This window comes from Lethenteron reissneri, chromosome 34 (genome assembly GCF_015708825.2).
Source record: "Lethenteron reissneri isolate LAM-NWPU_2019-01 chromosome 34, ASM1570882v1, whole genome shotgun sequence".
In the NCBI taxonomy this organism is placed as follows: domain Eukaryota; kingdom Metazoa; phylum Chordata; class Hyperoartia; order Petromyzontiformes; family Petromyzontidae; genus Lethenteron; species Lethenteron reissneri.
Window position 1 is genome coordinate 16,631,296 of NC_083812.1, and position 14,709 is coordinate 16,646,004.

At 44.8% G+C, this 14,709-nt stretch overlaps 1 protein-coding gene across 1 annotated transcript in view; it reads right to left on the bottom strand.

Annotated features, from left to right (window-relative positions):
• Nucleotides 1-7,484: 7,484 nt before the first annotated feature.
• Nucleotides 7,485-14,709, bottom strand: part of LOC133350499 (melanopsin-like) — a 43,369-nt gene continuing 36,144 nt past the window's right edge. Inside the window, exons 10-11 of the mRNA XM_061564839.1 lie at nt 11,575-11,625; nt 7,485-8,280 (exon numbers count right to left, since the gene is read on the bottom strand). Coding sequence (XP_061420823.1) covers nt 8,059-8,280; nt 11,575-11,625 — 273 coding nt within the window. The 3' untranslated portion in view covers nt 7,485-8,058. The remainder of the gene's footprint in view (nt 8,281-11,574; nt 11,626-14,709) is intronic.

The window sequence follows — 14,709 nt, forward strand, 5'->3', positions numbered from 1 at the left end:
GAAATTATATTACATGGCTCACTCAGTCACTGTCGTAGACTGGTTGACATAGTCTACAAAAGATACATTTTTCTTGATTTCACTGTCGCAAACTGGTCAATCACGTAATCAAAATCAGTTTGTTTCCAATGTTTCTCTTTCAACGCTAAGAAGAGCAAGATCGCTGAGACGATCTTGCCCCATTGAAGCTCGCAAATACGACAAAATAAGTTTCAATTTGCTCACAGCTTGCAATTGAAACTGCTATTGTTAATCACATTTGCAGTGAAATTCGCAAATTCGGAAATATGTCGTCTCCATAAAACAAAATAAAACCAAGAAGATCCAAAGGAGTGTCTGGTAGATCTTAATTCTGGTTACTGAGCAGCATTTTGCAATCTCCAATTTCTGTGAAAAGTTCGTGGCCATTGATGTCGGTGTCATAGAAATTTCCAAAATCTGTGCAATTTAGACGAATTGCATCGACATCTGTGTCGGATAGAAGAGTTTTGACGTCCAGCAGAAATCCAAATTTTGTGTTCAGGTCTTTTAGTCGTAAAAACCGTGTTGACATCTCCTGTTGAAGTCGATAAAATACGCTCTTCATAACGCGCACAATTTCTTCTTCTGCTGAAAGTTCTCCTGGCATCTTCCGACGTCGCCTAATTCTTCTGTCCACATCGATCCCCCAGGCTGTGCATCTTGTTTTGGCGTTTTCTACAGCAACTTGGCTCAAATCATCACGAAGCTTGACAAATTCATGCTCCAAAGATTCAAGATCAGTTGCTGCTTCCTTGAAATTCATAGTAGGATCCTGTAAGCGCTTCTGAACACGATACATTTTTCCAAGAATTACATTCCAGAAATGTAATAAAACTATGAAGTTAAAATTTTATACGCATGCCTGTAACTGTTCTGTATCACTTCTGGTTTCAGGTGTCATAGTTACGTCCTCCGATAATTTGTCTAGCAGCCCTACTAGTTCATCCAGTCCTTCATAGATAGCTTTAACAGCTTCTGATCGTGCACTCCAGCGTGTTTCAGGCCGTCGTAGTTTCCGCCACCAAGAAACAGGCCAGTGACTAAGGCTGAAAGACTGCGCCTGTCTGTTGTTTGGGACGTTCTTCCATGTAAGTTCTTAATAGGCGCGCGTACCAAAATGTAATTACATGACATGTAGGCTGCGTGTGGCGGGATATATAAACTTTTAAGTTGAGGTGTAGATTTGTGCAGTAGTTTCAGGCTGCCGCGCCCGCCGCAATAAGTTATAATGTAACGTTGTAAGCCTCATTTTGGCGCCCCTTTATCTTGGCGCCCGGGGACATATGTACTCCCCTGCCCCCCCAAGCTACGCCTCTGCCCTACGTGGGCGCATGTGTGTGTTTAGTGGGGGTGTGCGTGCGTTCGTGTGGGGGGTGCGAGGGGATAGCAGCGCTGGCAGAGTTGCTCCTCTGCTATGGCACCACAGTAGTACGTACATCACCCCATGATACAGTATTCGAGATTAAGGGTGGTAAGTACGGTACAGTAAATACAGTAACTTTGGTCTATGTGTATGTTTATGTATGCCAATTTCATATAGTAAACTTCCACCTGGTTGCATACAACATCGCGAGTGGAATATTTTGTTTCGTTTGTTGATGTGTTAAAAGTAATGACAAAACACTGGAGCTGTTTTATGCAACTGGCTTCTCCCCCACGATGTTGCAGTAAAGGACTTTTTTCGTCGGATACATTTTAATGATCGGTTCCTCTCCAGGCATTTTTCCAACGCGGTTGGTATCCGTTAATTTGAGTGTCCCATCATTGCAGGCAACAAAAGCCCCGGAACATGACACCACAGAATCACCTTCAAAGTTGCCTCAGCAAACCTCAGAGCTGAACTATGCTGAACAGAGCGCGAGAAGAAAAGAGTTTGATATTTTATTTTCTACCTACATCGGCGACCGGGTTGAAGACCATTCACTTCCTGCAGGAGAGAACCAGAAGCACCACTGGAGTATGGAGTGAAATGCTCCAACCGAGTGGAGCGAAGTTCTGTCAATACAAAAATCCGCTTGCTTACTGCCCTCTACAGGCATCGTTGCACTGCAATCCGCAACGTGAAGGGAAGTGTGCGTGTGTGCGAGTGGCCGTGCGCGCAGCTTTGTGTGTGAAAGTAGAGGCTGTGTCCACAGTGTCAATGTAGTTCTTTTATTTGTATACAACACAACAAACAACCGTGTATAGTCGTATCGTATTCAATCTATCTGATTGTCCCACTCCACGGTTTAAGTTTAAAATGTGTTTTGTTCATACAACGAAATGAGCTAAGAGTGAAGAATATATGACAGCGATATTAACATTTTAATTGCAGAATGTTCCATTGTACACATATAAATCGGGCGTTGTGACTCGTGTTTGGCTAAGGGTTCGCTAAACATAGTATAACACATTCTAAATATACAGATACAGATTTAAGTTAAGTTTTTTTATCACGGGAGAAAAATATTGTACTTAAAAATCGGAGCATCGACAATCCACAATTCAAACTCTTTGTTCGCGATCCCTGACAGTCACTTTTAAGGTCACCCTATCGGATTCACAAGCAGCGTGATTTATAATAATTATAAACTCGGGTTTGTGCATAAGCACTTATTAGAACGCACACATTGTAGATTACACACTAGAGATGTAACGATCCACGAATCCGTTGATTCATATTTAGTAAGCACACAATATGTGTATCGGATTGTGTGTGTGAGATTCAATGCTCTTGATTCAGACGTATTGTGTGTAATGGGTCCACATGACTGTTGCAGTCATCAGTGACAACAGCATTCTCGACAAAGTTCAAATAATAATAGAGTCTTGAAACACATTCCCCCAATTCTACAACTCATCGAATCGTTACACCTCTATTAGGTGTGTAGTCGGTATTGCCCTGCAGAAGAGTGACACTTTAAACATGCGTTACAAAAATGGTCTCGTATCCATTTGGTTAGCTTGCAAGCGCAGTAAATTATTCACTTCAAATCAAGTTGTATCCATTTCCGTATTAGAGTGTAAATAGTTTAATGTGCAAATATCTTAAATAACTGCTCTGTATAACTATTTTAAATATTTGAAAACAGTGCAAAATGCCCAATCAAAAAAGTCTTCGTGTGGCCAGATATACAGCCAGTCATTCTACTACGCATCACTGAAGAGCTATTTATACAGTATTTGTATAATTAAAGCAAAACTTCAGTTAATTTAGCAATGACCAGGGGGTATTTTGTATACCACCTATTATTAGGATTGCCATTTTTGTTACTACATCAGAGGAACTCTTAAAGGACTGGCCATCTGGTTTTATTAGTTTGCTTGCTGTTCTTTCTTTTATTTTTGGATACATATTTAACGTATTCTAAAACATAGGGCGCACTCAGACATACACAACTTAGTGAACATATTCGTGCAATAGTCTCTTCAAATTGTCTTTCATTTGACCGTGCACACAACCCGTAGTCCAGGAAACAAAACTCTCTCTCTCTGTCACACACAGATACACATCCCCCAATCAATAAACATGAGTGTGCTTGGCTGTATTCGTGATGCAGTCCGTGCTGGACCTTAATTGGAGCTTGCGAACATGACCTGACCTCGCAAGACCTGCCCCAGGCTGGCAGGCGGGAAGGTTTTGCACAGAGAACTCAACACCACTTCCGTCTCATTTACCGTCTCCTTCTCATTATAAACTGCTAAGACGCAAGGATGCCATCTGCTCCATACGCGCGCGAGCGCGCACACACACACGTGCACGCGTACGCTCACGTGCAATGCGCACCCAGGGGAAACTATAGAGGGGGGGGGGGTGAAGAATTTTTACCCAATTCAATTAATAGGCCTAATTCAATGTAATTAACATAACGAGCTCAATGGGGCGCATTGCACATTATTATTTTTATCCAATTATCATCCATGTTTGACAGGACATAATCTGGGATGAGTGAGCATCTTAACAGAATGTGCCAGCCCTCGATCGACGTTACTAAGATACCGCAGTAAATATGCTCTGATCTCGTGAGGTACAACCACTTGCAACTACTCATCATTGCAGTTCCTTTGTAATTTAATCCCCAGTATTCCTTGCGAGAGACAAGTCACGTCAATGGACTCTAATCTCATTTGATAAGCCTACGTTAATCTCACGATGTATTATTTACCCAACAACTGTTTGACATCATGGCCACATTGGGACACTTGCCAGGGCTCATATCTCACTCCACAAAAATAGACATGAGAAATATAAAATTCAACGATTCGTTGTCATTGAGGCAACAACTAAAAAGCAGGCGTGTGGGTGTGCATATAGAAAGAGCTACTTTGTGTCCAATCTACAACCGTTCCAATGAAGGTGGTTAATGAAAATCGGCACGCACAATGATGGGGGCTGTCAGAATTGAATGCCGTGTATATCAAGCTCGTGGGCCTTACTCTGGGCCCACTGCATGCCCGCATCTATTTTGGGGGGGGACCCTGCCGTGCGCGCACAGAAAAGCGTCCAGAGCAAGCGGGGGAGTGGCTTCGCTGACAGACAACGCTCAAGGCCTGCACACGTGCGCAATTATTTCAAGCTGTGACACCGGCGGTGTGGGGCAGTTTGACCTACTGTCCGTAGGGAATGCTCACACTTGTAGAAAAGATAGGATTGATAATACTATAAATAATGATAAATACATTTGAAAAAAAAATCATTCGGTTACCATTAGCTTCTACCATTCGTAATATTTTAGACAAGTTTTACTTTCGTTGAGCCTCTTCAGCAACATGTAGCTAGTTGAAACTATATAAACTATTTAAAAGACAAGTTTACTCCCTGTGACTCCCATACTTGTGGACTGGTTTTTGAATGCCTTCCTGGAAATTTTGCTGATGCAAAGATTTCTCTTGTTCTAAAAACCCACTCGAGCAGCATTTTGATAATTTCATAGTGCACGGCAACACTGCTAATCGTTGTTCTACAAGTCCATATCACTGGCATACGAGGTCACCAAAATGCTGCAGGGTAAACAAAATAAGCTGTCATTGCATTATACTTTTGTATTTGCGTTTAGTTCGCAGGGGGGCATATAGTAATAGCCATGGTGTTGTGCACGTAATTTATCTGGGACGTGCGATAGTGGCAGGTAAATAGTGAGCTCCACTTCTAATTGCAGGTGGCACAGGGATAACGCTTGTGCCTCAAGCAAGAAAAACCCCGTTTCAATCCCTGACTTGGGTGCCTATCTGTGTGGATTTCTGCCCCTCGGGTCGCCACGTTCATAGCACAGCACGTTAACCGCGACACTACCGCTGCCCACTCAGTAATGTATACACCCCAGCTCCTCCGATTATCACGGTGGGTTACTTCCGGTGCAAAAGAAGTTCAACATAAGTACACAGGGTGGCATAAATGTTTAGAGAACTAGGACATGAATAGGTATGTAATGATTCAAACCCTGACTACTCCACGTTTATGTCATGAAATGTCAGGATTTATGGTAATTTTCTTTAACATTATTTTGTCTCCTTTTATCAACTTGTTTATTGGTTTCTCTTTTTGCCTCCCACAATTTGGTTCACTCCATTTGTAAGCATTGAAAGTTTGTGTATGATCTGCATGAACTTTAAATGGTATATTACAACGCATGCGATTCAGTGCACTTACATTCAGTAAAATAATATATTGTTTTATCCACGAATGGATGTATCCATGCATTGGCGCGTTCCGTTGTACTGAATAAGCACAGATTTGTGTTTTGTTTGACATGCCATTCTTACGTTTTCATGTTTAACTCAGGAAAACATCGCCAAGTCTTAGGCCGATTTCATCAGGAGGGTCCTGCTTGGGATGTTTGGCCAATTCCTCTTTGATACATTTTGAAAGCGGAAAAAAGATTAAAGTAGCTGGAGAAAACCAATGCATATCAGGGGATATAATACTTAAACATCGGCATAAAATATAGCCTGCGCGGGAAGCCACTTGCTGTGATGCTTCCTCTAGGCCTCTCATTGCATTGCAGGTGGTGGCAGGCAACTGGTTCCATCTCTGCAATTCAATAACCCCATCTCTGGAGGCCCATCACCATCGGACTCCACCAATAATGAATCGTACGTTGCACTGCACTATTAAACCAGACAGATAGGTATTTTTAAATAAGGTTAATTCTCATGGATACAATGATTACTAGGTGATCTACAGCAAACTGAGATAAAGATGATCCTATTCGAAGCATTCTTAAAGGTAGTAAATTGTCTTCTCTCTCGGTGTCTGATTTTATTGAGATTTAGAATGCATGTGCCATGTCAGGCACGTGGGAGATCAGTGCAGTTGGGGAGCAAGTACAGTAAACCCTCGCTATGCACGAGCTTTGGTTTCGCGAGTTTCGCATATTCGCGAGTTACTAAATGTTTATTAATTCCCTATTCGTGACCCGCCGGTCTCAAGACTTCGCGAGTGTTCGTAGTGCCTCCAGACCAACGACACCGGAATGTTGTAACATTTGAAACTGCCTGCGAAGATTAGGCACGCCCCATCGGCTGCCCCGCCTTGTCCTTAAGTCTTGCAGTAATCCCACTCTCAACTCGCTATTGTCCATTTTAACTTTATACAGTATGTACTCGCTTGTTAATTACCATTAATAATGGTTCCCAAGCGTCCAATGAAAGAGGAAAGTGTGTCTGCTGAAAAAAGGCAGATGAAAGTGATGAGTTTGAGTGAAAAGGTAAAAGTGTGAGGCTTGATGCTGATGAGAGTGCATCCGCGGCAGGCTGACGTTTGGTATAAATGAGTCGACCGTGAGGTCCATTATTAAAAAGAAAGTGAACGCAATCAAGGAAAGTGTTCATCTTCTTGGTTCTTTCGGTAAAGTCACGTAGAAGGGAAGTAATAAAATAATAAAAATAAAACATAATAAAACAATTCTCACGACGTTTCGGCCACAACGCAAGCAGCCGTCCTCAGGTGAAAACCAGGTCCGTCGAGGCGACAGAGTCTGAATGAAACAGCACACGAGCTTGGAGCATAGTAAACATATAGCAGTGTGATACACATTAGGGTGGGTAGAATAATACATAGTGTTATATTAAAATGGATAAGGCAGCAACTGCAGCAGCAGCAGCGAGTGCAGCAGCAGCAGTAACAGCAGCAGCAGCAACTGCAGCAGCAGCAGAAACTGCAGCAGCAGCAGAAACTGCAGCAGCAGTAACTGCAGCTCCCTTTGATGCTGTTAATCCTGCATAATGCACATGCATATGCAGTACTAATCACATTCCTGCATTTCCCATAAATATGCTAAATTCCTTTTGATATGCAAATTCCTTTGTCAATGCGCCCAGCTTATATATATGCTCCAAGCTCGTGTGCTGTTTCATTCAGACTCTGTCGCCTCGACGGACCTGGTTTTCACCTGAGGACGGCTGCTTGCGTTGTGGCCGAAACGTCGTGAGAATTGTTTTATTATGTTTTATTTTTATTATTTTATTACTTCCCTTCTACGTGACTTTACCGAAAGAACCAAGAAGATGAATCCCTGCAGTCACGAAAGCTTTAAATCGAAAAAGGAAAGTGTTGCGGGCTAACGCTCCCCAGAGTGTGGAAAATTATAACTGTGCGTCATTATCAAATGCCTGCATCTCTTGAGGAGTTTCTGCATTCGCAAATTCTGCATTCACGAGCGTTTTCAAGAACGTAACCCTCGCGGATAGAGAGGATTTACTGTAGTCGTACGGCCCAATGGTCATGTAATCAACGGTCCCATACGGGCTACTGAGGTGGCACAGCATGTGACTTGCCCCGTCCACATGGCTATGTGGCATGTTAACTACATTGGGCCCGATTCATGGACTGGCTGTCGATTTTCAGCCGATATTTGGTGAAAACTTGGCAAGATATCCATCATGGAAAACGGACAAATCACCCTTGCAATGTGATGTGTTTGGACTATTTAATCAAATATGTGAATTTGGCTCTTTGTGATCACTTCAATCCCTCTGGTGTGTTGACGGTGTGTATTAGATGGTTTGCATTAATGCGATGGCGACAATAAAATGCGAGAAAATCATTACAATCGCATCTCAGTTTCTGTTGGTGTTCTCACACACCACGGAGATGCTGGGCACCACCACCCTGTGCCCCTGACTGGGTTTCAGATCGTTCATCTGAATACGCTCATCACCACTGCTGTGGCCTGCCTTGCCGGACAGAAGATTGGCCCCGCCTTCCCCCTCTCCGCCTTCAAAAGCCGCGTTCGTGTACGGGATCGGGCGCAGGATTCTCTGTGGCGACTTCTCTCGACCCTGTGGACACACGGGGCCAGATGGCGGAGGGAGGACGCACATATTAGTCAAGTGACCTGCAAATAACCATGTGTATGCTTCAAGCATCATGTTTTTGTACTGTTTCTTGTGGTAACGTTCTTACCCGCCACTACTTAACATCTGTGAAAAAGAGCTTTATAGCTCATCAGATCCTCCAGTATAAATAAATATTCTAATTCTGATATTAGCCGGGTGCAGAAACAATGCACTTAGTGAAAGTGGCTTCATATAGTGGACGTTATATTGATTGTAGTGGATATTGAAAAGATTCACGGATACCACCAAGTCAGTGTATGGAGGGTACCCACCAAGTAAAATCTGCGAAGAATTAGAAAAGCGCCAGTGTGCTGTACGTTTGGAACATTTGTTCTCGCGCGCTCTCATGAATTGAGTCTATTACGAATGCATGCTGCCCTGTATTTATTTTTTATGACTTACAGATCATCAATACGTTATTGGTGAGTTATTTTTCAAGTTTCATTTTACAAATAACACATCTGAAAACTGCCCGAATTAAACTGGAAAGGTAATAACGATATGAGTCAAGTACTTTCCCTCCCAATAAAACACAATTATTATCAATATGCTTGTGCCAGGTAAATAACAATAATAATAATGTAGACAATATTATAGACAGACAGTATAGGATTATGTTTGGACCTATAATGGTATCCATATCTTTGGTAAAATGGAAAAATTATATTTGAAATTGATGCTTCAGATCTGGCAGATGTGAAATATGCTACCACATTCATGTAGAGACAGTTTATTGCTTTCATACGTGACTTCAATATAGAGGTAAAAATACCTCCTCCCACGAGTCCCATCATACACACACATATTGACAAAGCAAAAGTGCAACAAGCAAACACTCCGAAAACATAAGCGCTCTTCCCTCTGGTTTTGATACTCGGGTTCAGTCAATTCTGTTTAACACCTCGACCTGGCACAGAAGGACACAATTTTGAAGATGAACATTTAAGGCAGTCTAAAATAATGTTGTGCAGGGAGAGTATGGTAATACAAAAAATACAAATGCACTCTAAAGAGCCTCGCAAAAGACGTAATGAATTAATATATTTATAATTGATTCAGTTCTTTATACACAATAAGGAAACATCTGAGGAGGCAACAAAAGACATTATAAGATGATTTAAGAGAACAGGTTAAACTCACTGCCTCATTATGAAAGCACAAGAAGGAGGAGGCGAATGCTTTGGACGATAACTGCGCAAGAGAATGAGTGACATAATTTGAGGACAGCACTTCACAGCTAAATGCCTTGAAAATGCCACGGAACTATTTTTCCAAGCTGACACCGATAGTTTTAAATTTACACATTAATCCTTTCCGATTCCGAACGTGGACTTTATCAGTACCAAGACTTCCACACGGCCATGCGGGAGGATGTGTGGCATAGTTTGGTGCCAGGTATCATAGAGTGCGGTCGTGTTTCTACAGTTCTCTGCGGTGAGTACAATGTCTTTAAAAACTACGGCGCTACACCTCTCTAAATAGATTTAACGTGAACCGTTTGCGCGTATTGAGATTCATCAGTAAACGGGACCCACCATGCAACTTTCAGACGTCTTGGATCGGGTTAACTAATTTTCAATAGCAGACAATGATTATGTATTTTTAAAAGTAAAAACATAACTTATGAAAGGATTTACATTTGCCAACAGCTGCGATTTAGTGTTAATGGAAGTGAAATGCAATTGGGAAGTGAGCCATTTCCAGGGTACCAACATTCCTGCTGATTTTGACACACTTGGTTACGCAGGAAAGGATAGCTTGGGTCAAAATACTTTTTGTGGAGGGGTCCTGCTAAGTTTTTACACGAGGGGGTGACGATTGGTATTTTTCCAAGCTGACACCGATAGTTTTAAATTTACACATTAATCCTTTCCGATTCCGAACGTGGACTTTATCAGTACCAAGACTTCCACACGGCCATGCGGGAGGATGTGTGGCATAGTTTGGTGCCAGGTATCATAGAGTGCGGTCGTGTTTCTACAGTTCTCTGCGGTGAGTACAATGTCTTTAAAAACTACGGCGCTACACCTCTCTAAATAGATTTAACGTGAACCGTTTGCGCGTATTGAGATTCATCAGTAAACGGGACCCACCATGCAACTTTCAGACGTCTTGGATCGGGTTAACTAATTTTCAATAGCAGACAATGTTTATGTATTTTTAAAAGTAAAAACATAACTTATGAAAGGATTTACATTTGCCAACAGCTGCGATTTAGCGTTAATGGAAGTGAAATGCAATTGGGAAGTGAGCCATTTCCAGGGTACCAACATTCCTGCTGATTTTGACACACTTGGTTACGCAGGAAAGGATAGCTTGGGTCAAAATACTTTTTGTGGAGGGGTCCTGCTAAGTTTTTACACGAGGGGGTGACGATTGGTATGTTTAATAATTAACTATTTTGCAAAAAAAATATTAGCAAATTTGGACCATGGCACTGGCTAATGGCCTACTTGGCCTACTTGTCTTTGAATGAAGTCGGGGAAGCTTAAACGTAAACAGTGAAGGAGACGGTGGCGTACATTGTGGATAATACACCCACAGCATTAGCCAGTGTGCCTGCCAAGTTCGTTCAAACCGCGGGTGGACAGACGCGGAGGATATTTACGAAACTTGCCCCCCATTGTTTCAACTGCTGAGATGACAGAATGAACCTGCGACCTCTGGATTGCTCGCCCGGTGCCGTTAATCATTAAACAATGGCAGTGTAATAAAGGACTCTTTCTCAGTGTCGATCTCCGTTGTCCTTTATTTGGGTTCGTGTAAATCTCGCTCACACGGCGTCCTCGCTCAGGCCCGCGTCTCCTCCATCGATCACTCCACAGCCACCCTGCTGCTCCGTTCTGCAGCCTCACTGCTGCTCCGTCCTGCAGCCACACTGCTGCTCCGCTCTGCAGCCACCCTGCTGCTTCGCTCTGCAGCCAGCCTTCCACAGCCCGCTAGCCCTCTGCGCCCTGACACCGATGGCCGACGGTGCCGAGGTCTCCCAACACGTGGCGATCGCGCCACCCTCCCGGTACTGCCCAGCGTGGCCTCCTCCCGTTTCACTCCGTCTCAACTCCCCGATCCCCTTCCGGTTCTTTCCCTAAATCCTCTCCCCAACGTGACCCTAACTCCTCCCTCTCCTCACGTGACCCAGACTCCGCCCCCCTCAATCCTTGCTCGCATTACAGCAGCATCAATACAAAAAATAAACGCGTCGTAAATGCTTATTTTAATGATGTGTTACAGTCATACCTGAGTGCTACCAGTTTCAACGAGTGAGATATTGTCGATGTCGAGCGATGTCTGCAAGGTAAAGAAGACACAATCACGTGACTTTAAGCAGTGCTGCCATCGTCCCAGCTTGTAGCCCACATCTCACTGTGTGAGACACACTGTAGCGCAGCTGTGGTGCCACGACCGCGGAGCCACTCCGCCAGCGCCGCGACTCCCCCCCTACCCCCGCCCTGAACGCACACACGCCACATAAAACCCGCGAGGTATTTTACAACCAAAACAAGACCTTGCGGGGTATATGGAGGTGTGGGCTATCCCAAAAATATTTTATACGTGTGACATGTCCTCACTCGCTAAATTTTTTCATGGTAGGACTATCCACGATGCAACACTTACCTTTGACTAAAGCACTGCTGAATAAACCACTAACACTCAAATTGCACATGTTATCACGTTTTAAATGATTTGAATTGTTTGTACAATGAAACGACAATGTTTGAAGTGGGCGCACTTTGTTTACCGTAATACTTTCAGTGGCTGTAGGGGGGTGCGAAAGTGTCAGCTCAGGCTATGGATTGCACAATGGGAAGGGCCTTAACAAGCATCTACCAGACGCGGAATCATAATTGCTGAGTTCCTTAGGCTGCTGCTATTGGCTGAGCACTATACAGTCGCGAGTCGCGACTATGAGCTTTGTTTCAAACTTCCAATGGCTTTGTTGCCAGGAGGCAATGGCGTTACCATAGAGCCGCTATTGTCTGCTCAGGGCGCAATCTACCAGTGCTAAAACTGTACAGGGGTAACTACCGGTCATATGATGAGGTCGAATGATGGTAAGCCTAACAGTACGCTTACTTACTTATCTACCAGTTATGTGTTACTTATTTAATGGATATTTACTTTTGTTATTTATTTACTGTTTTAAGTTCACTCGTTTCCGGTTAGTTTTTTTTCTTTGTGCACTTTATGATTTGAATGTTAACAATTGATAGTGGAATGTATTATAAATGTAAACTTTGTATTAATATGATGGAATTAAGATGCGGTAATGACGTTAAAGATATGAATGAATGCAGGGTATATGACGATGCGGACTATCTGAAATTTGTTTTACAAAAAACGCTATTTTTGTGTATGCGGGCTATATGCGGGAAAATACGGTAGTGTCCCGGCGGGGAATCACTTGGCACCACGGGTTTTCATCCGAAGGGCCCCGAGGTGGGAAGTCACGCGGTTTCCCAGTGCCAGGAGATTGGCCGATCCCTCCAGGACAAATCACATTGCGGCCCCCATAAATTAGCTGAAAATTGTGTGGGCGCACCAAGGGTCACCGGGCCAGCCGCAATGAGTCATGCACGATATCAGGGAAAGGGCTGGGGAAAAATATTAAGTGAGCACTGCAGATAATGAGGGCGGGGGGATCCTAGAGCCCCTGACCAGGTACATACACCGGGTGTGTATTTTGCCAGCCCGGGATGCCCTCCCAGAATAAACCGGCTGAGTCAGGAATTAATGGGTACGGGCACAGAGACAATGAACCAAAAAAAATACGGAACATAATGCTTTGGGTAACGGCAGAAAAACTTTGAAAAATCTAAAGGTAGGTGCACAATAGGCTGCACAGAATCACGTAATGTAACCCTGGATTTTCGAAATCCTAGGGTATAAAAAGAGGGAACCCGAAACGGTTCAAGACTCTTGTGATCTCCAGCTGCTTGGCGACCCAGACCGACTCCCTGCCTCTTCGAGTCGCTCACAGCATCCGTGAGACGCCAGTGAGTGCCACCACGAGACATGCGTTAGGCAAGGTTCTCTCCCATCTCCATCCCTCCACCTCTCCCCGTGTTCGTGCGATGCCGTGAGAACAGCTACGAGGTACATAACAGGGCGCGTAAGTGTTTGGGGGAATTAGGTAGTGATAGGATAGGCTCTGCTTGCAGAATATTTCCTCCGGGCAGTGCAGGGTTTTGCGCCGTGAATAAACGTTAGCACAGAGTATCGGTGCAGTGTGATTTGTGTGTGTGTGTGGAGCAGCTGTGTTGGCGGACGAGCAGCGAGGGCAGAGCCGCAGCACGAGGGCTCATTAAATTAATCGCCTGCAGGTGCACGCGTGTTCACGCTGCCGCTGTAGCAATAGTCATAGTGCTTGCGCGGGTTAGGAGATAAACCGCCCACAGAAGCGCGCACGTTCGCGCCGCCACTATAGCGCTAGTTGTGGGACGTGCACATATTAAAATACAAGCGCCAGCAGGGACGCGTATTCGCGCAGCCACCCTCGCATTAGTGGTGGTGTACGTGGGCGTGTGTAAAGTAACCCCGAGCGGTGGTAAGCCAGCGCTTTAGTCATGTCTCTCCGAGAAGGCGCTAGCGCAGTAGGACCGATCACCTGATCGGCGGGGGCCCGGCGGGAGCAGAGCAATGCGGTGGAGTAGGGAGTGGAGGAGGGAGTGGAGGGGGCGGATGTCGCGCGCCACCTGCCCGGCGAGGGCGGTGGGGTGGACGCCAGCCCTCACACAGCTCCCAGTCACCATGGTCTGTTATCCTATAACACATGTCTGCCTCATGACTACGTGGCAGTGATCTTTCGCAACTTAATATGGCCTCAAAGTCCATCTAGCGTGGGGAAAGCAGTGTGGGGATGTCATCACTACTTAGGAGGTAAATATTGTCTACTTTGTGTTCTCTGGGGGGAGGAGGTAGCGTGGTGGTTCACATTCTGTGCTACAAATTCCAGTGGTCTTGGTTCAATACCCATAAATATATACCATCAATGGCGATCTGGCCGCTGCTGTGCCTCGTAGGGGTCGGGGTCGGGACGACCCTTCATGACGCCGGAAGTTCGGCGGCCCGCATTAACATGAGGATGGGGGTGCCCGACGGTCGGCTGTGACCTGTTTTTTCAGGTGTGGCCACTTGGGCCACTTTGCAAAGGAGTGCAGGGGCCACCCTCGATTGCCGACTCTGCCTGCTGCTCCGGCTCCTGCTGCTTCTCCGACGGATCACCATCATCCCTCACAGGCGAGTCGGTACACGTCGAACACCTGGCCAAATTTGCCACCTCATGCATCTCATACCACGGGGCACGGTTGTTCAAATCGCGATTCGGGGGCTGACGGGTTGCGTTCGGGGCCGCGTTGGCCTGTTTCCGTGACC